We start from the raw sequence: 27,205 nt of genomic DNA on the forward strand, positions 1-27,205 counted from the left end.
ATCCCTGTAAGGCCTATGGCCAATTCGCCCCTTGTGCTACTATACGTTCAGGATTTTTTAATGCAGTGGATCATAAAGTAGAGAAAGGACAGATACTACTGCTACTGCTCCTTCTCCTTCTTCTCCTTCTCCTTCTCTGTAATTGACCCGATCATCTGCCTATGATGGGCAGATGATATAGACCCAAATAGATCAACAAGATAACTAATTGTAGATTTAGCCGTATCTCCCAACTATCATGCATTTTGAAGGATTCTGGGAGGTTTTGAAGAAGTTCCATATGGTTTAGGTGGTTCTAAAATGCATTAACTATATATAAGCTGCTTTCATTGAATGTGAATTACCAAAAAATTCAGGGGAAAAAAACAATGCAACATCTGTACACAGGTTATGTCTGACATTCCAGCTATGTCTCATTCACTTCCTGTAGTTCAACTGCAGCACCAGGTACAGCATGGTGTCGTTACTGGAAGAGAGCGGCCATGTTGTTAAGAACTTTTACTAACCCTTTTAAAGGCTTTCATGTACCAGTGCACTTAATGTAAGAATAGCATCATAGAACTGTGCAATATTTGCCACAGGCCATGCACTCTTAATATCTCCACTTTATCCCAGAATTAAGACCGACACAGGGGGGACTTTCATTACCCTTACACCCCTTTTTGGTGTAGAAAAGTCAAAATCCATTGGGTTTGAAACTTTTCTAGTCACATTCTGCATTTTACGCCACCCTCGCCAAGTCTACGAAAAAGGGTGGTTGAGGATGGGGCCATTGGCTCTTTAGATTTCATTCCAGAACATGGAAAGCCATAGGCGGCAGGTAATTTATAAGGAGACCTGCACCTCTGCTAAATTACATGCCTCTTCCAGCAGTGCAGGGCCACCGTATGTAGTCCATGTAGTATTCAAAGAATACAATATCTCCTTATGGAGAGCCTAAACAGCGTGAGGAGTCTTGTAGTATGACGTTCCTGGTTCTTTTAATAAAATTAGCGAAAATTAAATGGATGCTTTCAGTCATATGTATATGTTTCAATGTGGACCATACACAGTTTAGAAAATAGCTACCTTGTAAATTTTTGTTTATGTTTTTGACTTGTTTCAGTTTGACACCAGAGGACAAAACGTCATATTTTAGGGTAATGGCACACTATCGTTGCAGATCTCACAGGCTGTCCTAGCAGGGAACAGCCTGCCATAGCTCCCTGGATCCAGCATTGCCGGATGCTACCTGAATGCCTGTCACCCCCCGTTAACTATAATGGGGTCCAGCGGTGATCCGGCTGCAACCCGACAAATATGCAGGGCATAGGCCAGACAAAAAAGGTTGCTTTTTGTTTAGCTGATTCTCGACCGTTTGAGATCCTGAGCAACCTGGCAACTATGCCAAGCATCGCCCGTACAAAAAATGCAGCCCTGTGAATTGTTACACAGAGCTGAATTAGTCAACTTTCACACTGGCGTTTTGGTTTCCATTTGCGAGATCCGTTCAGGGCTCTCATAACAAGCGGTCCAAAACAGATCAGTTTTGCCCTAATGCATTCTGAGCGGATCCTTATCCATTCGGAATGCATCAGTTTGCCTCCATTCCGCCTCTATTCCGCTCTGGAGGTGGACACCAAAACGGATCCGTCCTGACACACAATGTAAGTCAATGGGGACGGATCTGTTTTCACTGACACAATATGGCACAATAGAAAACGGATCCGTCCCCCATTGACTTTCAATGGTGTTCAAGACGGATCCGTTTGGGCAATGTTAAAGATAATACAAACTGATCCGTTCTGAACGGATACATGCGGTTGTATTATCGGTGCAGATCCATCACGGATCCGCACCAAACGCAAGTGTGAAAGTAGCCTTATAAAAATCTGTTCAGCATCACACGAAACCTGTATATTCCTATAGCAACTATGCCCTAAATAATAGGCAGCCGCATTACAGTGAACAGTAATTGCTTCAGGAGGTTTGCTGATATCGATCTGTTGGTAGGAGCTCAATATGTGCACCAGGGCCGTGTTCATGATTTAATTGCTGTGATTAATAACTCACTCAGAGGGCTAGATTACAATCAATATGAATAGTAAGTGACAGCCGGCAAGCCCTGCTCATTCTGTACATCGCCTTGTGGTTTATTCAGTTTCCCCCTCTGTTTTACAAGCAGCTGATAACCCCTTCACTACTGGATTGATTGCCCGGCCGCAGTCCTGTGATGGCTACAAATTATCAATAGCGGCACATCATTTAACATCGCTAGCAGGAGCGTTGTGGATTGCTAGGATGCCGCTGTTGTAATAAGGTTAATGATTTAGAGTCTCCTGAGCTCTGCAGAAACGCATTTCATGAATTGTTTACTTCTGTGGATCAGATCTAGTTGAAAGAGCCAGATTTTCTCAATATACTTAATCTAATGCCCATCACCCTGGCAGGGATAAATCCCTGTATGTAGCTGTCAGACGAGTTCTCCTGTGGCTCAGGCTGTCATAGGCTTTCAAGGTATGGAGAGATATATATACACACATTCTCAGATGTTCCAGCTACCCTAGAGCATCTTCTCTTTCCTCTGACGTGCTGCTTAGCTGCCTCCATCAATTTATCTCTGTCTGGATCTTGTCCTGGCCATCAGGCTCACACCGCAGGTGCTGAATCCCTAGTGTCTCTGTGGGAAAGGAGCTGTGAGGGTTGGGGGTTGTCTTCTGAAATGCTCAGTGGAGTATGCAAGGTTAGGTAGCCTTGAGAGGATAGGAACTGACTGTACTCTTTCTAAACCGTGTCAATCTTCATGTGCTGAGAACCAGGGTAGGCCAACTCTGATGCATAGCTCATGATGTGAAGATAACATACCTACTGTTTCTATCTCCTAACCAGTGGGCATGACTAGAAATTACTGGCCCCCACAGGACATTTTTGAACGGGACCCTACCCCCCAGCAACCTCTTTACAACCCCCTCCTCCCATGCATCCCCCCACTCCTCTGGCTAGTCTAGATCACGCTTTCAGATGAGGGTCGGAAGCAGCTTTGTCTGTTTCCTACAGTATCGCTGTATATAATGTGATTGTATAATACTGTTGAGGGGCCCTGACAATAAAATCTTTTAATCCTTTCTTTGGATGTGCCCTTTCCGAGTTTGGGCCCCAAAGGAGCTGCTTCCCCTATAGCTACGCCCCTGTTCTTAACATATCCCACAGTCAAACATTCTGTAAGTTGGGATAATGTAGATATGTTTGTATGTCCTACAGCAGCAGTAGAATATTTATTATAGACTGTAACCCCTTAAAGGGGTTATCCAAGACTATAAAATGCCCCCCATTTGCCCGGGCCGCTAACAATATACTTACCTGGCTCGCCGCTCCTGATCCCTGCACCACTGCTGCAGCTTCTCCCCGTGTGTGGATGAAAACATCCGGTGTCTGGAAGGGGGGGGGGGGGGAGCGGCCAATGGCAGGGGGTGACAGGGACGAGCCTCCCTAGCGTCACCCGCGATGCTAAGGAGGCTCGTCCCCGCCTGCCATTGGCTGCTCTCCCCCGACACTGGATGTTTTCAACCACGGGGAGAAGCGGCGGTGCAGGGAGCAAGGTAAGTATATTCATTGTGAGGGGCCCGGGCATATGGGGGGATTTTAATAATCTCGGATAACCCCCTTAATGACCAGTCTTGAAGGTTCATAAAGGGGGTTGTCCAACAGTTTTTAAAATTATCTGTATAGTAGACAGGCCTATAAAACAAGAAAAAAAAAACTTTACCTGCTAAGTTCCTCTGTTCCAGTGCTTTGAATCCATTCCTCAGTGATGTGATCACATTGTGTCCATCATTCATGTGACCCCCCCCCAGTCAATCCCTGACTTTGGTGGTTAGGTGCGCATGAAGAGCATGTGACTGCTGAGGCTAGCGATTGGCTAGGCGGTCATGTCAACGATTGACATGATATCATCCTATGGGAACTTGACCTGCAGTGCTGGAGCAGAAGGAACTTTAGCAGGTAAGTAAAGCTTTTGTTTAGGGGTGCACCGAAAATCCGGCAGCCGAAAATATCGGCCGAAAATGCACCTAATCCACTTCGGCCGATATTGTTACATATCGGCCGAAAATATGGGGTGTGGGATTTGTCACCCACCATCTGCGGGCGGGCGGTTTACTTTGTCACTGCATCTTAATTTTACCTTACAATCGTGAGGCTCCAGTAACTAACAACTCTGCAGGCAGAGCGGAGGGCGGCGTAACGTCACTTACTCACGTGACGCGCCTGCTCCGCGTCCTTCATTCATAAAGTGGGCGGAGCAGGTGCGTCACGTGAGTAAGTGACGTTACGCCGCCCTCCGCTCTGCCTGCAGAGTTGTTACTGGAGCGTCACGATTGTAAGGTAAAATAAAGATGCAGTGAGTGATGCTGTGAGCAGCAGGGCCGGGGCTGTTATGGGTAGGGGGATCGGTCTATGGCACTGCTATGGGGAGGGGGGGATCTGTGCACTGTTATGGGGAAAGGGATCTGTGCACTGTTATGGGGAAAGGGATCTGTGCACTGTTATGGGGAAAGGGATCTGTGCACTGTTATGGGGAAAGGGATCTGTGCACTGTTATGGGGAAAGGGATCTGTGCACTGTTATGGGGAAAGGGATCTGTGCACTGTTATGGGGAAAGGGATCTGTGCACTGTTATGGGGAAAGGGATCTGTGCACTGTTATGCCCATAACAGTGCACATATCCCCTTTCCATAACAGTGCACAGATCCCCCTCTCCATAACAGTGCACAGATCCCCCTCTCCATAACAGAGCCACCCACAGATCCCCCTCTCCATAACAGCGCCACCCACAGATCCCCCTCTCCATAACAGCGCCACCCACAGATCCCCCTCTCCATAACAGCGCCACCCACAGATCCCCCTCTCCATAACAGCGCCACCCACAGATGAATTTCATTCATGAAAAAGAATTATTAATAAAATCATTAAAAAAAAAGTTTTTTAAAAGTATTTGGGCAAAAAGGCCGTTTCGGTTTTCGGTCAAGGGCATCCTGAATTTTCGGTTTCGGACCAGAATTTTCATTTCGGTGCACCCCTACTTTTGTTCTTTATTTTATAAGTCTTTGTGGCATAGCTGGTTCCTTTATTAATTGTATAGCAATCACTGAGCACTATGTAGGCTGGAAAATAAAAAATGGTTATAAACCGGTTCGGTCTCTGACAGCCTGGCACCCAACCTGCTCCTTCGGGATTGCATGAGCTTTAAACACGCCCAATACATTTATTAAGTTAAAGGGATGTTCATGTTTCCAGCTCAGCCATTCGTGGCTATGATTGGAATACATGTCATATGCGGGGTCCAGAGGTTGCGGAGTTACAAAAACAGCCGAGGGGGTTGTGCTTACACGGTTTCCATAACTCTCATAGAAGTGGATGGGGGCTGTGTTAACGGCGTAGTACAGCAGGCTACGCTTTTTCTGTAATCCCACACTCCTTTTAGTTGACGTGTTTGACAGGTATTCCGCTCTCCTCCATGAATGAACCCACTCAGACCCTTTAAGAGTCTGAGTGGCTTCCCAGGAGCCACTCCTGTAGTAACCAGAGATCTCAGTGTAAAACAGCACAAAATGATAGGCTTAAGGCTACTTTCACACTTGCGTTCGGGGTTCCGCTTGTGAGTTCTGTTTGAAGGCTCTCACAAGCGGATCCGTACAGCCCCAATGCATTCTGAGTGGATGCGGATCCGCTCAGAATGCATCAGTTTGGCCTCCGTTCTGCTCAGCAGGCGGACACCCGAACGCAGCTTGCAGCGTTTTCGTGTCCGCCTGGCCATGCAGAGCCAAACGGATCCGTCCAGACTTAGGCTACTTTCACACCTGCGTTCAGGTGTCCGGTCGTGAGCTCCGTTTGAAGGGGCTCACGAGCGGTCCCGAACGCAGCCGTCCAGCCCTGATGCATTCTCAATGGAGGCGGATCCGCTGAGAATGCATCCGCCTGCCAGCGCTCAGCCTCCGCTCCGCTCAGTGAGCCGACACCTCAACGCTGCTTGCAGCGTTCGGGTCCCCGCCTGGCCGTGCGGAGGCGAACGGATCCGTCCAGACTTATAATGGAAGTCAATGGGGACGGATCCATTTGAAGATGACACAATATGGCTCAATTTTCAAACGGATCCGTCCCCCATTGACTTTCAATGTAAAGTCAAAACGGATCCGTTTGCATTATCATGCATTTTTTTTTTTTTGTTCATGGTTATGCAAACGGATCCGTTCTGAACGGATGCAAGCGTTTGCATTTCTAGGAGCGGATCCGTCTGTGCAGACACCAGACGGATCCGCTCCTAACGCTAGTGTGAAAGTAGCCTTACAATGCAAGTCAATGGGGACGGATCCGTTTGATGTTGACACAATATGGTGCAATTGCAAATGGTTCCGTCCCCCATCGACTTTCAATGTAAAGTCACGAGTCCCTATTAATATACAATCCGATTGTAGTTTTGTCCAATCCGATGGTATATTTTAACTTGAAGCGTCCCCATCACCATGGGAACGCCTCTGTTAGAATATACCATCGGATTTGAGTTAGATCGTGAAACTCAGATCTGACAGTATATTCTAACACTGAGGTGTTCCCATGGTGATGGGGACGCTTCAAGTTAGAATATACAAAAAAAAACTGTGTACATGACTGCCCCCTGCTGCCTGGGAGGTGCTGCCAGGCAGCAGGGGCAGACCCTGCCTCTCTCCCCCCCCCCCTGTATTTAACTCATTGGTGGCCAGTGCGGCCGGCTCCGCCCCCTGTTTCTAACTCATTGGTGGCCAGTGCGGCCGGCCCCCCTCCCCCCCTGTTTTTAACTCATTGGTGGCCAGTGCGGCCCTCTCCCCCCCCCCCCCCTGTTTTTAACTCATTGGTGGCCAGTGCGGCAGACCCCTCCTCCCCCTAATTAAAATGACTGCCCCCCCCCCCCCCCTATCATTGGTGGCAGCGGAGACTTCCGATCGGAGTCCCAGTTTAATCGCTGGGACTCTGATCGGTAACCATGGCAACCAGGCTGCCATGGTTACTTAGCAATTTTGGAAGCATTATACTTACCGGCGATGTCTGTGACCGGCCCTCCTACTGGTAAGTGAAAGGTCTGTGCGGCGCATTGCTTATAGCACAGACCTTTCACTTAACAGTAGGAGGAGCACCCGGCCGGTCACAGACATCGCAGGTAAGTATAATGCTTCTAAAATTGCTAAGTAACCATGGCAGCCTGGTTGCCATGGTTACCGATCAGAGTCCCAGCAATTAAACTGGGACTCCGATCGGAACTCTCCGCTGCCACCAATGATGGGGAGTCGGTCATTTTAAGTAGGGGGAGGGAGGGGGGCCGGCTGCACTGGCCACCAATGAGTTAAAAACGGGGGGGGGGGGGGGGCGGCCGCACTAACCACCAATAAGTTAAAAACGGGGGGGGGGGGGGGGGGGCGGCCGCCCTGGCCACCAATGAGTTAAATATAGGGGAGGGAGGGGGGCCTTCCGCACTGGCCACTAATGAGTTAAATGCAGGGGAGGGAGGGGGGGGGATCTGCCCCCTGCTGCCTGGCAGCACCTGCCAGTCATGTACACAGTTCTTTTAGTATATTCTAACTTGAAGCGTCCCCATCACCATGGGAACGCCTCTGTGTTAGAATATACTGTCGGATCTGAGTTTTCACGAAGTGAAAAATCAGATCTGAAAAAAACAGTTATGTAGACTGATCCGTTCTGAACGGATGCAAGCGTTTGCATTATAGGAGCGGATCCGTCTGTACAGACACCAGACGGATCCGCTCCGAATGCAAGTGTGAAAGTAGCCTTTGCAAGTTTGTTTGCATTGGCTGCTATGTTATTTTTGGAGATTTAGTCACATCGGTTGTTTGCATTGACCGGGGTGAATAATTCCCTGAAAGTCCACTCCAGTTATATTTGCTTGTGTTGCGCCATTCTTGGGCTACTTTCACACTGGCGCTTTTGCTTTCAGTTTGTGAGATCCGTTCAGGGCACAAGCAGTTCAAAAGGGATCAGTTTTGCCGTAATGCATTCTGAATGGCAAAGGATCCGCTCAGAATGCATCAGTTTGCCTCCATTCAGTCTCCATTCCGCTCTGGGGGCGGACACCAAAACACAGCCTGCAACGTTTTTCTGTCCGCCTGACGAAGCGACACCAAACGGATCCGTTCTGACACACAATGTAAGTCAATGGGGAAGGATACGTTTTCACTGACACAATATGGAACAATAGAAAACTGATCTGCCCCCCATTGACTTTCAATGGTGTTCAAGACGGATCCGTCTTGGCTTTGTTACAGATAATACAAACGGATCCGTTCTGAACGGATCCTTCTGTGCAGATCCATGACGGATCCGCACCAAACGCGAGTGTGAAAGTAGCCTTGGTTGCATCAAATCAATCATAATATTGAATACTGAGTAAGTGTTCAGACCTCCTTGCTTGTGCTTTAGAACTTGCTGGGCCTATGCTGGTCTTATAGCTAACATCACCAGGCCCATGTATTTTATTAAAGCTGGCAAGTGTCTGTTTCGCTTCTTCCCTTGGCAGTCAAGGCAGCAGACAAGCCGTCAAGGAATTGGCGGTGACAGCTGTTGTAAGGGTGTAGATGTTTCTTACCTATTTATTTGTCCAGATACTAGTCTATTTGCTTTGACAGATTTAATTTTTTTTCCCTGTACTTATATTATTCATTATACAAAGTTTTTTGCCAGTTTTTTTTTCATAAAAACTTCAGTCTAATCCCAAGACTGTTCTCCGTCACCCCAACTCCCCCATAAACAGGCATACTTAGGACAGCAGAGCATGCATGTTTATTTCAGTTTATAGAGGTACATAGGTTTAAATGCATTTATCTCCCAGAGGAGGCCATGAATTTGGTCTGTTGAAATCGCCATTCCAGATCATTTACTGTAAGAGGCCAGTCAGAAGCATAGATCAAATTTTCACTTATTTGGTGAATTTTTAACATAACCCATTTATAACACAGTTACAGTCACCAATGAATTTGCCTTTAGGTTGGCAATTCTAATGCTTCTAGCGTAGCATTAGATGTTTGTTGTGGTATGCCAGCGTCTCTCGATTTATTTTAGATGATTTGCCTAGTGCAGTGGTCCTCACAGTATATGCACAGCAGACTGCCGGACCACTGGGATAATGATCTGTAATAATGCATAACTTGTAATAATGGATCACTTGAACCTGAATGTTCATCATGTGTCATTTCAATTATGATATAGTTAATGTTTTTATCTTTAACTAATTTCACTATTTGCAAACAAGAATGTAGCATGCTTGACAATGATGCACATGTATAGTTCTCAGTACTTTTGTAACCTAGTGTTTAAATGCTAATTCTTTTCTCATAAGTTTGTGCTATTAACTATGCCATACTGGTGTTTTTAGGTGCACTTTTGAATGACAAAGCAGAGTCCCAAACGACTTGTCTACCTAAAGTATCTGGGCTGGAGCGCAGCCGAGAACTGAACACGGAGGTTCCATATATTCCTCCTGTGCATAGTCCGCAACCTCCTCCTGCTGCTATTGTCACTTCTGCCTCATCCACGCCAGCCTCTAGTACCCGAGCAAGCCCTCTAGTAAAGAAAGAGTCAACTCTTGTTGCTCCTGCTCCACCACGACTTACGCCACAACCCCAACCTCGTCCACAGTCTCGACCTTTGTCTCAGCCTCAGTTATTACCACCTGAGCTCCGAACTCCGAATCATATTCCTTCACACCTCGGTTATCCTGTACATCAGCAGCTCAACTGTATCGCCAGCATCAGGTAATAATATGGAGAAACTAAACCACTAAATCAAAATCACATGTGCTTTCTTTTGAATGTTTCATATATGTACATTTGTGGAAAATCACAAAGAAATATCCTTGTGAAGATGAAAATTGAATTTGATGTTGATGCCAATTAATATATTGTGAATGCTAATTTTCTTTTCCTGCTCTCTTGTCACCCACCATGCAGCCGGAGCAGTAGTGCTAGCAGTGCAGCAAGTATCAGCCTCCCCAAGCACGTTCAGTCTTCCCCCCAGATACCTTCTCATCACCCTGCTGGACCGGGTCTGCCGCTCTCCATACCTAATCTTGCTACCTCGCACTTTGCTATCAGATCTCAAAACCAGCACCATCCGGCCATGTTTGCTACCCCTCCTTCACTGCCACCACCACCATCTTTACCAACTAATGGCCTTGTAATTCCTGGCCACCCTGCTGGAGCTGGATATTCGGGTAAGTATAGTTGTACTGGTGTGTGACTGAATTGTATGCTGAGAGACTGGTTAAGAAAGTTTATAAGGTGCCTGTTCTCTGTGGGTCTCATTGGTATCCGAGAAAATGTTGCCTTATTGCCCATTTATTTTCTACGATTTAGATAAGCAAAGCTGAATTCTGTAACTATAGGGAACAAGGCCACACTTTCTCTGCCATGTTAATACAAGACCTATTTCCTAAAACTATGAATTGAAACATCGCCAGGTTAAATATAAACTACAGAATGTGATTGATGCACTGAATTACATGATGTAACTGCAGCTACTAAGCTCCCACTCGGTACTATTAATCCGTCCCATCACTCATTCTTTTACAGCTTATAACCCCATGTACCAGTGTAGTGTTAAGGCCCCTTTACACTGCTCAACAGCCCCTTTCTTCCCAAAACATGAACCTGCTTGTCAGTGAAGGACACTGCTGTATTTATATGCAGTGATCCCCTCCACAGTATGGGGGGGAGCTATCTCTAATGCCATTGTTTATCCCCATACAGCACAATCTGCTGTCAGCAAACAATGATTCAGGAGACCGCCTGAAAGATCCAATTTAACCGATGAATGAGCGATTCACTGGTTCATCGGGTAACCGGCTGCAGCTTTACACTCCGCAGATCATATCTAACAAGCGTTCCTACGAACGCTTACTAGCGATGATTTGGCCGATGCTTTGGTAGTATAAAGGGGCCTTTTCTTTGAAGCTGCAGGTCAGCTTTCTCTGGTAACATGAGTAATATATCATTATGGATATTTGTGTCCCTGAGCGACAAACTTAATAGCCACCAAACTTACAAAAAATAAAAAGCACTATTGTACTAACTTATGACTTAAAATGCCTTGTGCAAAAGTTAGTTACTAAAATTAACTGCAGGAAATTGTTTTCTTGAAAGGGAACTCCAGCTAAAATGATCAACTAATACAAAATAGAGAGAAATTTGACAAAAGTTTATATTGGATCAGCTCTCATTTCCAGAAAAGGGCTGCAGCACATTGTAAAGCAATCAAACCCCTTTGTGCTCCATATTACTAGAAATATCTGACATGGCACTGTTTTCTTTTCTGCCTCAAGTTGAAGTACTTTAACGGCCCACATAGGTGTTTGGTTGCTTTGTGTGTCTGTGGTTGTCAGAAAGTCACTATTTGGTGCATGTCCCCTTAAAAAAGGGTTGGTCACTTATGTTCATTAAAGTGCTGTACACAGCATTATCAGTCACTTAATATATTGTATAGCGAAGAACGACCGGCACTCACATTCTTGACGATATGAGGAGACGTTTATTCAAGGCATAATAGCATCATCAATGACTAGTTTCAGCTCAAGCCTTAGCCTTAATATATTGTAACGTGACTGCTAATTTAAGGGCATGTGACTCGAGGTGTCCCTATTGAACACAGCATGCGGTATACTTGCCTATGCTAGTATTTTTCAGTGTTGGCTGCTGATGGATTAATTTGGTCACTTGCCCTTCGTTGGCAGTAATGTCGTGGAGAAGACTGTACTAACAAGTGGGCGGCTTTACAAAGAAAGAAGCTGGCGCTGAACTACTAATGACTAATGCTGTGTATAACACGGTAGTGAAAATAACTAAGTCTACTTTCACATCTCCAGCATGTCTGATCCGGCCAGCTGTTCCCACATTTATGCCAGAATGCAGCCAGATCCCATTATAGTCAATTGGGATCCGGCAATGAACTGTAGAATCCAGCAATGCCGTATCCAGTGAACTATGGCAGATATTTTCATTGGAGATGTGAAAGTGGCCAACCCCTTTAACTAATCAATCTTATGGTGCCCATACATTCAGCCCACTGTGATCTCTCCTGACTCCACGTACATGCTTGGCTGAGCGTGTGAGAGGAGAAAGTTGGCCGGCAGCAGCTTATTTCCTGGAGAACAAAAGGATCAGGTGGTAGATCCCTGGAATAGTCTGTGCATGGGGCCTTTATACTATAAGATATCCCAGTTTGACAAATTTTCAACATCTAAACAAGTTTCTGTTTTCCACACAGTCCAGTAATGCTAGATTACAATGTCCCATGAATAATTTTTTTGCCCTTTTTTTTTGTTTTGTTTTGTTTCCTAAAGTGCCTTGAACTTAGTAAAACTATTAAAGGGAACCTGTCACCGGGATTTTGGGTATAGAGCTGAGGACATGGGTAGCTAGATGGCCGCTAGCACGTCTGCAATATCCAGTCCCCATAGCTCTGTGTGCTTTTATTGTGTAAAAAAAACGATTGGATACATATGCAAATTAACCTGACAGGAGTCCTGTCCCTGACTCATCTCACATACAGGACTCATCTCAGGTTAATTTGCATATGTATCAAATAGTTTTTTTTACACAATAAAAGCACACAGAGCTATGGGGACTGGGTATTGTGGATGTGCTAGTGGCCATCTAGCAACCCATGTACCCAGCTCTATACCCAAAATCCTGGTGACAGGTTCCCTTTAAGTTTGCATAATTCATTAAAAATAAAACAAATGTTATTAAAACTAATATAAAGAACTCAAAAGTTACTGTTATGTGGCACCATCCAAATTTCTATCAAGCATTAATACTGGTCAGTAATGTCAGGTACAATTGGCTGTAAGATACAGAAGCACAGTATAATACCGAGTGGTGGGTGGATGAATGTTTTACTTTGCATGTTTCTGAATTAAGCAATGTGTTCACAAAAAAATTTGTTATTTTTGAATCTCAAGGCTCATAACTTTTTGCTATTTATCGCTAGCACTGTAAATGTATGTAATTTTAGCTGTCACGTCATGTTTTTTACACTGGCTAGGGAACAGTATCTTAAACTGGAAACTGCATTGACCAGGCCAGTATTTGGGAAGAGGGTTGCAGTTAGATGAGTGTGGCTTGTTATACTGCTTTATAAAAAGCCCCGTTGTGTTTTCTCCTGAGATGACTCATGGTGTTCTTTCTTGTCTTTAGATACCAGCCTGTTGATATCATTCAACCAACCAATCATGTATTGCCAGCCTCATTCGGGGATTCTGATTGGTACTTTGTCACAGGCATCTCTCTTACCTCCACCAATGAGTCCTCACGTAGAAAACCACCACAGCATGACCTGCAGAAACAGGGAATGCCAGGTGAATATCTGCGCTTTTTCCTATTATTACTTTGGGGAAACTGATGGGCCGATGGGCCTCTGTGTTTTTTTTGTCTTTCTGTCTCTTATAGATCATGAACTACTCAGGCAGGAGCTGAATAATCGTTTTCTGGTTCAGACCTCGGACCGGGCCGGTGCCCCCCTCAGCTCTGTGCCACTACTGAGGGCAGAATTTCACCAGCACCAACACACGCACCAACACACGCACCAGCACACATTTACCCCCTTCACATCCAGCTTGCCCCCGACGCAGCTCATGCCGCCAAATGCACCCAGCATGGTGCGTACCCCAGCTCGAAATGTGAGGATAAGTAGAGCACTTAAGTCCACACCCCACTTCCCTCCCTTTCCACTTGCTTATTGCTGGGGAAAATTTGGTCCATCTGAAATGTATACTTTTGTTTCTGCACATGTCTGGTCTTGGAGGTGATTTACCATTTGCACATTAACACTTCCTTTCACAGCAGGTGTACTGACTTTTAGAATTGTCACATTGACCTTTTTCCTTACAAATTTTGCCAGCTACATATAGACCAGACAATTGTTCAACAGCTCTATAGTTCACTTGTGGTTTCGAACTTAAAGTGGCTGGAGGGAATTGGTGAATTGTAATGATTTATTTTCATTTATACATTTTTTTTTTCATGGACATTATATTCCTTTTTAGGCGATTTGATATCTTTATAAAACGTGTTTGCCTAATGTTGTTTTTATGCAATATAATGTTTTCCGTAAGGTGAAGGGGAACCATGTACTGTATTGTGTTTTTTAAGGGTATCTTTTAATAGTAGTGGGTCAAATAAATGTTCTCCAAAGCTTTAAACCCCACAAAGCCCTTTCAAAGTTGATTATTCGGGAGATGGGCTAAAGTCTATGGTGAATATAAATTCATTAGTGTAAATCTGACATTGTTGGCAGCTAATATAGGCTAAACATAAATGATGCTCCCTTGTTTTCTACCCTGTACCCATTTTGCTATTGTTTCTCTTCCTTTTTAGTTTGACAAGTACGCTCCCAAGTTAGACAACCCATATTTTCGTCATACCAGCGTGAGTTGTCTTTTCACAGCAATGTGCAGTGCTTGCACCCTGCACCTAAAGCTTATTAACTGTAGTGTTTCTGTGCTTATCCTATTGCTTGTTACTGAGACGCATTTCCTATTGCCACTAAGCAAACATCTGTGATTGACAAGGCTAGATGCTGCAGGCTTTCAAATAAATAATACAAAATGTGATATTCAGCATATCTGCTCCAGACTCCTGCAGTGGCCACCGTAATAACTGCTTTTATGAGATAATCAGATCACATTTGTTTGAACTTTTTCTAATTAAAGGGGTTCTGCAGTTTGTTTAAACTGATCTATCCAGAGGATAGATCATCAGTATCTAATCGGCGGGGGTCCGACACCCGCCGATCAGCTGTTTGAGAAGGCAGCTGCGCTCCAGCAGCACCGCGGCCTTCTCACTGTTTACCGCTGGCCCAGTGTTGTCACAACTAGTATCAACTTGCCTGGGCGGGGCTAAGCTCCATTCAAGTGAACAGAGCTTAGCCCCGCCCAGGCCAGTGATACTAGTCGTGACGTCACTGGGCCAGCGGTAAACAGTGAGAAGGCCACAGCGCTGCCTTCTCAAACAGCTGATCGGCGGGGGTCCCGGGTGTCAGACCCCCACCGATCAGATGCTGATGATCTATCCAGAGGCTAGATAATCAGTTTAAACAAACTGCAGAAACCTTTAAGTTAATAAACTGGTAATTTGATCCATCACAATCTGCACTTAAATTGATTGCCCAGAACAATCTTGTCGCTAAGAATGTGTGACCCTCAAGATCTCAAAATCTGCTTTATTTTGCTTAACCTTTCCATTTTTTAGTTTATGAAGCACATGTGTGCTATATACTGACACTGTCCAGTCAGTGCTGACTGTAGAGACTCACCCATTTAAGAAGATTGTGATGCTCAGTTGCCAATTTTTTCATAATTTTGTAAAATGCTTCAGAATGCAAGTATTAACTACATCAGTAGTGCCTTTGGGTCCTCTATAAAGGGGTTGTCTGACAAGCAAAAATTGTAAATCAGAGTGCACAACTATTAAAATGTTTGTCTAGTTTTCTGGACTTGGACAGTATTCATGTGAAGGGTTAAATCCCCATTTGCTAGCACCCAGTTGTCAAATTATTCATTAATTTTTAATAGAAATGGCAAAGGAGCGGCACAACACAGAGGTCTAAGAAAAGATGCTCCATAATTGTCATTTTACAAGTATTTACTAAAACGGACATGGCAGAAGGTTATGCACATTGCTATAGATTTTTGTTTGCTAGATTTTAACTTTGACATGGACTTTTTCTTTAACGTTTACTAGGTGTTTTTAAAAACATTTATATTTATGTACATACATATTACAAATACATGCTACTATAAATACATAGTACTACCACTTCTGGTCTAAAGCCACCTTTGCACAATTTTTTTTGCGATTTTGTTATTTTTTTTAAACACCCTCATAGATCATACGAGTATATTACTGTAGTGCAGCGGCGGCATGATGCGCACGGCATCATAGGAACCAATGACGCTGTGTGCTCCTGCTGTCAGCAGGATGCCAGGCCGGGATACCACGGACCGCTCACGCACGTGTGCATTCGGCCTAATGCAGGTGTTTTTTCAATTCCCATAGAGATTTCTATGGGAGAAAATGCCTGAAAAAAGACACCATACCTAGAACATTCTACGTTTGGAGAAAATGCAATGCGAAAAACTTAATACTTAACATTCGCTACAAAGTGATTTTATCAATTCTCAATAGAGTTTAAAGAGGGCCTGTCGCCACAAATTGCAGTGCAATCTTCAGACAGCATGTTATAGAGCAGGAGGAGCTGAGCAGATTGAGATATAGTTTTGTGGGAAAATGTTCAGTAAAACATGTAATTAATACATTTACAGTTTCTCTGCTGTTTCTGACTGTGCACGGGGAGGTGTTATCAGCGAATCATAGCATATAACATAGCATATATTCTCTGTGTATATAGAGATAGATGTCAGTCACTGATTGCTGTACATGGGGCAGTCTTAAAGGGATCTTCAGCATTTATCCTGTATAGAAAGTTAATACAAGGCACTTACTAATGTATTGATTGTCCATATTGCCTTCTTTGGCTAGATTCATATTTTTATAAACTGGGTGTATCCAGTGGTTATGACCACCTGCAATCCAATAACGGTGGCTGTGCTTGCACACTGTAAGAAAAAGCGCTGGCCTCACTGGTGGCCGGGACTGCGCATAGTGCTGTGCTTCTTCCTACAGTATGCAAGCATGGCCACCACTGACCTGCATATCAGTCTGCTCAGCTTCTCCTGCTCTATAACATGCTGCCTGCAGACTGCATTGCATTATTGTTTTCAGGCAATAGCTGTTTTTAATAATCCTTTGGCCATGATCTTCTCACTCTGAGTAGTGAGCTTAATAGTAATTCATAGCCAGAAATACTGAGTGAACTGAAATATTAGTACAGTGGTTGAAAGTATGGTTTTAGAGAGCCTGCAATTTGCTTGCTTGCTTATTTGTTGAGCTTCAAATCCTTACAATGATGCACATTATATTCTTTTGCCGTTTTCATTGTTGCACATATTAATAAAAAAAATTCTCTGTTCTTGTCGCAGTTCTTTCCATCATATTCTTCTCCAATGCCTGGAATGCCCACAATGCTTCCACATTCAGGACCCTTTAGTTCTCTTCAGGGAGCTTTTCAGCCTAAGGTACGTGTATTTTTACTGCTTTGTTTTAAGTGGTGCTGAGGAAGGTTGTATATCTGCGTATCTCCATATCAGCACGCTGTCTGTTTTGTACAAATCACAAACTTTATATAATATAACTTATTAAATAATGATCCTTCATATTTGCAAAATTATCAAATTGCTCTTGTTTTTTCTTCCTTCGCCCACAGCAGACCTCAAACACCATTGATGTCACAACTAGACCTGGAGCAGTGCATCCTACACTCCTACAGAAGAACCCTGGGGTTTGTACAGCAATGTATAATCATTGTGCCAAATATGTCGAATTTACCTTACATTTCAGTAGTTTAATTTTACAGTTTAATTTGCATAACCTGAAACGCAATTCTTGCGGTTACTGTTTTGTGGTGGTTAGTTTTTCGTGTTTTTTTTTTTTTTTTCCTATGTGAACAATGACATACGTTAACTATTAATTTTCATTGTTAAAAAAAACATTGTGATTCTTTTGTTATGTGCTAGGTACATAGGGGCCTATGGACACATTTTTATCATGTAATTTGCCTTGATGATTTATTTATCTGCTACATTTTCTTCAGCTATCAAGTGACGTTATCACATTAACATGTCGTAAATGTGGTTCACTTTTATGTCGGGCTGGAAGATGACAATTAAATCATTTTGCTATATATAAAACCAGATTATTAGGTTATCCCGCTTTAAAATATCAGCATTAGGACTCATGCACACGGCCGTTGATTGGCCATTCCGTGCATTGGGCAACATCTGTTCAGATTCCGTGGACTGATCCAGACCCAATCAGCTTGAATGGGTCTGTGGTCCGTACCGCAAAATAGCGAATGCACTACTATTTTGTGGTGCGGAGTCACGTAGTGCTTCAGTGGGGTTCTGTGCCTCCATTCTGCACTGACGTTCCGGATTGCGGACCTGTTCAAGTGAATGGATCCACATCTGTGATGCGGGGAGCACACGGCTGGTGCCCGCTGTTTGCAGGCCGCAATATGGGCACGGCTGGGCAATGGCCGTGTGCATGAGTCCTTAAATATGAGGGGCAAGTACTGACTGTGAGCGTGGTATTAGATCAGTATCTTGGGTGGTGTATTTACAGGCTTTACCAATTTGTGAAAATCACATGGTGATAATTTGCATGTGCTGTGCTACAGAAATATTGGTTTAGCAATTCTTTATATGTCTCAGTATCAAGACTAACCTATCGGTCTCTTTGCAGGTAACAGACCCATACAGGACATCTGTAAGAGTAAGTGTATCTATTCTAATACATTTAATATTAATCTAATACTATTAGTATTTTTATTAAAGAAACAAAACTGCACTCTCCTTCTCTTACCTCTGCCATTTTAAATATACCTAGACATAGTTGACACTGGCCTTCCTATGACAAGTAACCATTTTTCTTCTGAGAGAGGTTGTCTATCAGCACTGTACACAGCGGTAGAGAGTCAGTCCCCGGACCTACTGAACAATTAGATCAATGGCAAATATACCAAAATATGTAATGGAGCAGATAATAAGGCATTTACTAAACTGAAAAATTCAAGTTTGAATCTAATTTTGATTCTGTTAAAGTTATCTTGTGGCCCCCATGAACGATTTTTGGCACAAAGCCTTTCCCGTACTCACTTGCGTTTTCTTTGCTTTTGCAGAAACCAGGCAAGTGGTGTGCAGTACATGTCCAGATAGCGTGGCAAATCTACCACCATCAACAGAAAATGAAGGTAAATGCCATTTGTTAGAATTTGTGCTTCTGAGGTTGTTCTTGATGGCGAACCCTTCTTAAGACCCTCATCAATTTAATCCTAATGCTTGAAAGCAAACTCAGAATACTACAATTGTCATTCGTGTATTATGCTTTTCAAACAAATCTGTGGAGATTTATGGAGAAAGCTTAAAGCAGACTTAAACATAATATACTGTTAGTGTAGCACACAGCATCAGTTATCTAGAGTCCAAATGTTGAGGTAGTCTGTGAGAGCAGAACATAGGTTTGTTGCAATTGAGACATCTTCAGCTCAACTATACAGTAAAACTGTAAACTAAAGTAGAAGGATGTTTAAAGGGGTTGTGCCATAAACAAATTTTCGCTCTAAAGTGTATATTTTGATCAATTACTCTAGCTCCCATTACCCCTTGGATTATTATTTTTTATTTTATTTTTCTAATTTACCTTATTTGCCGTTTTCTTCTATCTCCCATGCTTGAATCCTATTTCCTGGTTTGTCATGTGTCTGCTGTCCCATCATGTGTTAGGGCAGTGAGAGGTGTCCTGACATCAGCAGGACATGTGACACTAACCACACTCCTTGTTCTTACCAACAACGTTTGTGTGCCTTACATTACATCCTGCATTAGAGCCTTGTAATCTACAGAAACTGGATGTCAAAACCAATATGCCACATGGTGCAGTGGTCGGCTAATAACTTGGCATTTTTTTTATAAATAGTGGTATTTGGGGAAAGTGAAACATTTTTATTAGTGGCACAATCCCATTAAGATTAATCAACATATGTTGAGATCTGCTGCATCAGAATTTTTTATTTTCCCTTTGGAAAATAATGACAAGAAATATGTTGTTTGCATTTGAGATTATTTTTACAAAAGTGCATTATAAGGCATATTTTAATGAGATCAGTACCAATGTCTTTTTTATAAAGACCGCCCCTTGTTTGTACAAACTGATTGGTGATCTGGTCCTAAATAGGGCTGCTGGAGGGGCACATGACCCAAAACATCCATCGGCAGACTCCATCGAATAACCGTGCCCATAGCATGAGAAACTAGCACGTGCACAGCGCCATGTGAAATGTTTTTCTTTGGAGCCTGCTGGTGGACATCTTGGGTCATGTGCCCTTTCATCATCTGCCACGTTTAGGAACGGATCCTGCTGTCTGGAGAAAACTGTACAATCAAGAGACAAGGTTTAACAATTTATTAGTAAGTGCCTTATAACACTGTTACAGAACATTTGGACTATATGGTCAAGTGGCCAACCCCTTTAAAGAGCATCTGTCACCTTAATGGACGATATTAAACTAAACATATTGTTTAGTAGGGAAGATCATGGTGGCTAAAACAAGCACTTTCTCTATGTATTTGGTTATTACCGTTGCAAGGAAATTCAGTTATTTTTTTATTTTTTTAAATCAGATAATTTTTTAATTAAACATTTTTTACACTTACAACAAAGTCCCAACACACACGTCGCTTGTCCACACCTTAGCAAAAGTAAGGAGGAGATGGCCAAGTCATACTGCTGTTCAGTATGTATATAAAAATATCAAAGAAAAAGGGAAAAGTAAGAATCCTCTCAACTGCTCATGTTCCTGCAAAAATGATTATACAAACGTGAGCCAAAAAGATACGAGGAACGTAGTTGATTCTCAATATAGATAATATCTTGTTCTTGAAACCGCACAAGACATCACAGATTATTTTTCGCAGAATATAAATCTTCATGGTATTAGTAGGCCCTCCATCTATGCTAGCCATAGTTCTAAATTCTAATAAAGCTTCAGTTTGCAAACCTGGCATATCTAACCATGTGCTCCAAATTGATTAACTTAGAGGTACAGTTTCTCTTCAAATACACCCCATTCTTAGCCGGATTGTTTCATTTATTCTAGAAAGAAATTCTTAGAATGGAAGGTGGACTTAGAATAACACACCTTGTTTTATACCCCTCTGAGCCTGGTATAAAATTCTTTGAATGCCCTGAAGTGTACCCCCACTCACATTATCCAAGCCTAGAGTTCCTAACTGGCAACATTTTAGTTCCAGGGCAGGAGCGCTTTCATATACTCTTTGAATAATGTCGAAAATGCCTTTCCAGAAGGAGCCCAGCCTACCACAATCCCAAAACATATGGATTACATGTGCGTCTGCCATACCACTTACAGGACAACAAAAGTCTTCTCTAATACAAATTGAAAACATCAGTGTCTTATAAAACCTTTGTAGGAAATATATCTGAGACGTACACCTACCCTCACCGAACGAAAATCTAAGGTGTAAAATTTTGTCCCATTGACCCTCAGATATGATTCCAAGATCCCTTTCCCATTTATCCTTAACCATTAGATGGAACGCTTTTAAATATTCTGCTAAGAGTTATTTATACACATTGTATATAGCCCACTTAACCACAAATTTCCGTGCAATAAAATCCAGTACAGCATGAGGAGGTCAAAACCAAACCCCTCCCTAATTTTGTAGTTGGAGAATGTGAAAAATGAATCCCTAGCATAGTTAAGATATTGTGAAATTGATCTAAACTATGTAACACTTCATGTAAATGTGGTTTGTAAAAAGGTCGCACCACATCTCTTCCACAGAGAAAAATCCTCCAGGAATTTCTTATTTTTAGTTATATGCAGCTGAGGTCCTTGGAGCACTGTGGGTCTGGCCTATACCCTTGGAGCATTACCTCTCCCCCTTGCCATTCTCCCTCCCAGTGAGATTTACAGGGACAGGCATCCTCCCTGCCCCTATACCTGGTCCTGAAATTTTGCACATGCATCATCACAGTGAGACTCTCATGTGGTTGTCCCCGCTCTGGAATCTTCACTGCACAAGATTTCAGGGCCAGTAAGGGAACAGTGAGAATGCCAGGCCCTGTCAGGGGGAGTGGCAAGGGGGAGAGAAGGAAGTGAAGCGGTGCTCCGAGGGGCTAGGCCAGCTTCATGCATCTAATTTGCATATATTTAAAAACAAGCAATTATCTGCAGTGTTAATACTGTTAGCAGAGAGGAAGGGTTTTATTTTAGTCGCCATGATCAACCCTACCAGACAGTATGCCTGGTTTAATAGGGTTGATCACTGTGAGAGATGCACTTTAAAGCAGTGCACTTTAATACAAAAGATGTCACCTGTAGTCTAGAGTCTACTCTCATATTGAAAACTGCGGTTCTACTGCTAACAGCAACTTGCAGTTGACTAACGGATGAAATACAAATGTTTCCCATACTAAGAATATACAATAGTATTACAGTATTTGTGATTCTAATATTTTTAGGTAGCTTTACATCATGGGGCTGCATTATTAGATTTATTTTACCATTTTAAATTGCTTTAGTGGGTAAAGTTAGTTATTTGAAACTATAAATTATTCTTTATTCATAGTATTGAGGGTAACAATGGGAACATACAGTAGCTGAAAATATTTCACGAAAATACACATTTCTGCAGATCTAGAACTACTCAAAGAAAACCCTTCATTCTCATTATGGTTATGGTCATTACTTTGATGAACATCATGGTGCTAACACATATATTGTAGGGCCATCATTTTTATGGTAGTTTAGAAGTAAACACCCCCCACCCCAGCGACATAAAATTGTGACACCTTACAGCAAGAGAATTTATGGTGGCAAAAAACCTCAACTGACATTATTTGTTCTTGCTCATGAATTTTGTGTATTCTGTTGTACAGGTTGCTTTTAGGGCCAGTTCTTGACCTAATCCTTAAATTAGATGGATATTTAGTGCTTTTCTGTTGGTTTTTCATTTGGGCTGTGCAGTTAGTCTTGTACTGTGCAGAATTGTTGCTGCACTGCGCAAGGAATCTAATTATAATAGATGGCCCACGGCGAATAACCCAAATAATGAGGGAGCAAAGCCTCAGACCTTATTGGTGTAGTTCAGGTCATTGGTGGGGGATGGTGCCCCAGTGCTCTAGGCCTGCTTTGAAATGAAGCATACGTATTTAATACCGCTTCCGTGGATCAGTAACCTTTTCACAAACCCATTGAGAGAATTGAGTCTGACAGAGCCGGAGGTGTTAATCAAAGTATCTCTGGGTCAAATAATTTTCCAAGGGCATATACATTTGTAAAATCTACAAAAATTTCCAATGTTTCCAATATTATTGCAAGTGTCTATACAGTATAATATACTGTCATAAGTATGATAAATCTGCAGTGGAGACTGAAATACTGGGAGCAACAATCGTTATACTAGTTACAACCTAAAAATCTCATATCTTACACTGGTTTTAGGGTCCATTCACACATCCATATGTGTTTTGCGGATCCACGGATCTGCAAAACACGGACACCGGCAATGTGCGTTCCGCATTTTGCGGACCGCACATCGCTGGCACTATAATAGAATATGCCTAATCTTGTCCACAATGAATGCGTCCGCAATTCCGTTCCGCAAAATGCGAAACAGAATTGCGGACGTGTGAATGGACCCTTAGGGGATTAAACTAAGAGGTAAGAGAAGGCAAGGATGTGGAAAGTGATTGAACTGTTCTTGGCCTTTTTCATTAATCAAATTTCTTTGCAAGTAAAGCAGAGTTAATATGGTTGTTTCACAGAACCATTTCTTTCTGTGATACTTGTAAAGGTTAAAAACAGTTGAATGTTTCTGAATCACCTTGATGTTCAGACATTGATCTGGTCGACACTAATATAGCACTGACATAGAGCCTGTTCAGGTGTGATCTATATGAATAATGCATTGATCTCTTGTGCCGTCTCTGTTTTTTGTAGCAGATGCAGATGGATCCCCATAAGCTGGACATTTGTGGCAAGCTTGATTTGTTCAGCAGACCACCTGCCCCTGGGGTGTTTCCAGGGTTTCCTTACCCTCATGATTTAACAAGACCTTTGTTTTCCAGCACTGGTAAGTTGAGAAGTGACATATTAAATGGTCTGGCGCTTTAACAAATAGATTGCTTGAAAATAAAATGTAAGCTCACTTGGAATAATCTTTTTATTTCTTAATTGCTTCTGCGTCCAGGAATTTCTATTACATACTATACTTCACTAGATCAGTAGCTCACCCTCCCCGGTGTCCATGCATAAAATTACGTTGATGTGCCCAGTGACAAGGTATCCTAGTTCAGAAGATTAAGGGTCCAGCTACACGTTGACTTTTTGTAGCACAAAAGTTGTGCAACTTTTTTTTGTAATGATAGTCAATAGTGTCTTGTGCGACATGCTGGAACTTGAATGGATTTTTTGCAACTGTTGAAGACGCAGCATGTCGCATAACGACACCATTGACTATCATTACAAAAAGAGTTGCGCAACACCCAGGTAGCTGAACCCTTACTTTGCATAAATTGAAGCAGGTCGCAGCAACTCCAATGCAAAAAGTTTCCTTTATTGACATGAATATGTGACATTCCATTTCAACCAATCCTGGGTCTTTCTTGCAATTTTACAGACTAGCCAATAAGAATCTGTGCCCCAGAACTTGCTTCTCAGTAGCATTAAGCACTTTGGGCCTCAGTTATCAAAACTAACTAGCAATACAATTGTCTTTGTTGCCCCTAGCAACCAATCAGAACCTAGATTTTATTTTTCCAGAGCAGATTAAGAAGTGAACGCTGTGTTGTGATTGGTTGCTATTGGTAACAAATACAGTTGTACTACTAGTCAGTTTTGATAAGAGGTCCATTAAAGGGTATGTTTCGTCTGAGACAATGGCGGTATATCGCTAGGATTTGCTCCCACTGTCTGATAGGTGCGGGTCCCACCACTGGTGGTGGGACCTTCACCTATCTCCTAAACGGAGCCCCAAAAGTGTTGGAAGGCGACCTGCAGCCACCCTCCATTCATTTCCATGGGGCCACCGCTGGCACGGCTATTTCCATCAGGCCCATAGAAGTGAATGGGAACTGTGGCCGATCATGCGCTGTACGGTCCCATTCACTTCTATGGGGAGAGCGATTGGAGGTGGCCATACCAGAGTCCTCCAGCCACCACTTTGGTCTGCTCCATTCTCTTTATAGGTGCGAGTCCCGGCGGTGACCTCTTTAAAGGGAACCTGTCATGTGGATATTTGATTATAATCTAACTAATTATATACAATCATTAACTACTAAAAAGTACCTTAGATGTATTCACTTACTGGTGTGACAGATGGTTATCTCATAATATACACACACAGATGCCGCATGCTAATGAGCTGATTTGAGTCCGGCGTGATGTCATTGAGTCCAGCGTATATTTAATTCACAGCTATAACCACTCCCCTGCCCACCTGCTGCTGATTCATATGGAAACAAACTGTCATTCAGCAGCAGGTGGGCGGGGAGAGTCAGGAGCTCATGAATATTCATGACTCATCATTATCAGCTGGAGCTTTTCAATACAAGATGTTGGCAGATTGACTGGGTCAATTAAAGAAAGTGACCCAGCATTGTGCTAAGAGAATCAATCACTTATTTATGTTGCCCTTAGTTAGGACACCATAATGCCTCATTCACATGTCAGTGTTTTAGTCAGTGATTAACATCAGTGATTGTGAGCTAAAACCAGGCACGGCTCTAAACACAGAACAGCTGCAGATCGTTCCCTTATACCTTATGTCTGTGGAGGCTCCAATCCTGGTTTTGGCTAATAATCACTGATGGAAATCACTGACCAAAACACGGACATGTGAATGAGGCTTAAAACTGGTGACAGGTTCCCTTTAAGTAGTCATATTGAGAGGTAATCCAAAGAACAGCGGGGGCACCATAACAGCAAAATGTGTGCCATATGGGAGTTGTGATCGAACAGAAAATTTTAATATTTAATCATGTCGCATCTTTTTAATGCATCTCAATTGCCTTTTATGCAGTTTTTGACTTGGGGTCCTTTTTACATGGGCATTTCTGGCAATTAACAAGCACCAATCAACAATATAACATTGCGATTGGTGCTTGTTAAGTGCCGTTCACAATCAGCAGTGATTTTGAGTATGGGGATGAACAATCATTAATGCAATTATTTGGCCCCCTTACAGTTTGTTACATAGGGCATTGTCCTGCTTCCAATCTATGATTTGTATTGCCTTATCAAATATGCTAACCCCCCCCCAAAAAGGAGCATCTGTGTAAAATTGCTGGCAAGTTACACCGGGTAATGATGGGCTTCATGGGCTCATGTAAGAGGGTCCTTATTCTTTAGTTTACCTCTTATTTATCAGGAAACATCCCACAAGCTGTTGATGGATCTCTTCTTCTCATATGTCTTTAGTAGAATGATGTCTTACTGTGTGTATGATGGCTCATTAGTATATGTTACCAGCTACACCACTGCTCAGTATCACACAAATACCCAATCCAAATGCAAGCAAATCTTTTAATTCATGTGTTAATGAGTATCAGCTAAAAAGTCCTGGGTTTTTACACAAGGAATATCTGCCAGCCACTGTTCACCTACTTACTGATGGTTTCCAGGAGGCAGAACCTTACACATGAATTTCACTAAAACACTAGAATTGTCATGGTTTTGTGGTATTTTTTCAGGCATTTTTTCTTTTGCAAGCAAAGTGTTTGCCCACTAGTGTTTTTAATTTTTTTTTCATGCTGTTTTCCGCTATAGTGAAGGCATTGTAAAAACACCAAGCACTACTGCATGCTTGGTTTCTGAAAAGAAGACAAACACAAAAAACACCACTTAAAATGCATAAAAATGCTAATTTAAAAGCAGTGGCGTAACTAGAAATGACTGGGCACCAGAACAAATTTTTTAATTACACGTGTATATACGTTATGTCATGTCACTGTCGTATAGTCACTGTATAGTATGTCATTGTATAATACTGTTGAGGGGAGCCTGAGAATAAAATCTTTCAGTCCTATTCCTGGGTGGGCAACTTTTGAGTTTGGGCCCCAAAGCAGCAGCTACCCCTATAGCTTCGCCCCTGTGTGAAGGCGTCCTAAGCCAGCTGAAGGATTCACTTCTGTGGTCATCAGTAGAGGACGTACTTACAGTAGTAAAGTGTCCTGGACAGTGGTAGGTGTCTAGCTGAAGGCACGGTGTATGATTTATCATTACAACTACATCTCCACAAGGAAGATCCCACCAAGAGTGTAATGTCAGAATTACAACTCCTAACGTATTCATTAAACATTCAGAGTGTGCCACCTGCCTGCTCCCTGCATAATGGAAGCCCGAATGCCTGGGTTTGTCTGGGAGACTCTGGGAAAATACCATATGGATATACGCTTTATTAATGTCTGCTACTGGAGGAAAAATTGCAGCTTTAAAGGGACATCATTTTCCTAACAACCATTTGATATTCACAGTTTTTTTTTTTTAT

The 27,205-nt window shown here is 42.8% G+C and overlaps 1 protein-coding gene across 19 annotated transcripts in view; it reads left to right on the forward strand.

Annotated features, from left to right (window-relative positions):
• The window catches only part of FBRSL1 (fibrosin like 1), a 617,089-nt gene that overhangs the window by 580,405 nt on the left and 9,479 nt on the right, over positions 1-27,205 (forward strand). For 11 of the 19 annotated variants that reach the window (XM_040416276.1, XM_040416282.1, XM_040416287.1 and 8 more), the window contains 9 exons: positions 9,398-9,776; positions 9,972-10,234; positions 13,467-13,696; positions 14,394-14,444; positions 17,057-17,152; positions 17,341-17,415; positions 18,378-18,407; positions 18,814-18,885; positions 23,659-23,791. In XM_040416276.1, the coding sequence (XP_040272210.1) occupies positions 9,398-9,776; positions 9,972-10,234; positions 13,467-13,696; positions 14,394-14,444; positions 17,057-17,152; positions 17,341-17,415; positions 18,378-18,407; positions 18,814-18,885; positions 23,659-23,791 (1,329 nt within the window). Of the gene's footprint in view, positions 1-9,397; positions 9,777-9,968; positions 10,235-13,214; positions 13,376-13,466; positions 13,697-14,393; positions 14,445-17,056; positions 17,153-17,340; positions 17,416-18,377; positions 18,408-18,813; positions 18,886-23,658; positions 23,792-27,205 lie in introns of all 19 variants that reach the window. The other 8 variants (XM_040416280.1, XM_040416284.1, XM_040416281.1 and 5 more) reach the window with 7 other exon arrangements.

Source organism: Bufo bufo, chromosome 2 (assembly GCF_905171765.1).
Source record: "Bufo bufo chromosome 2, aBufBuf1.1, whole genome shotgun sequence".
NCBI lineage: Eukaryota > Metazoa > Chordata > Amphibia > Anura > Bufonidae > Bufo > Bufo bufo.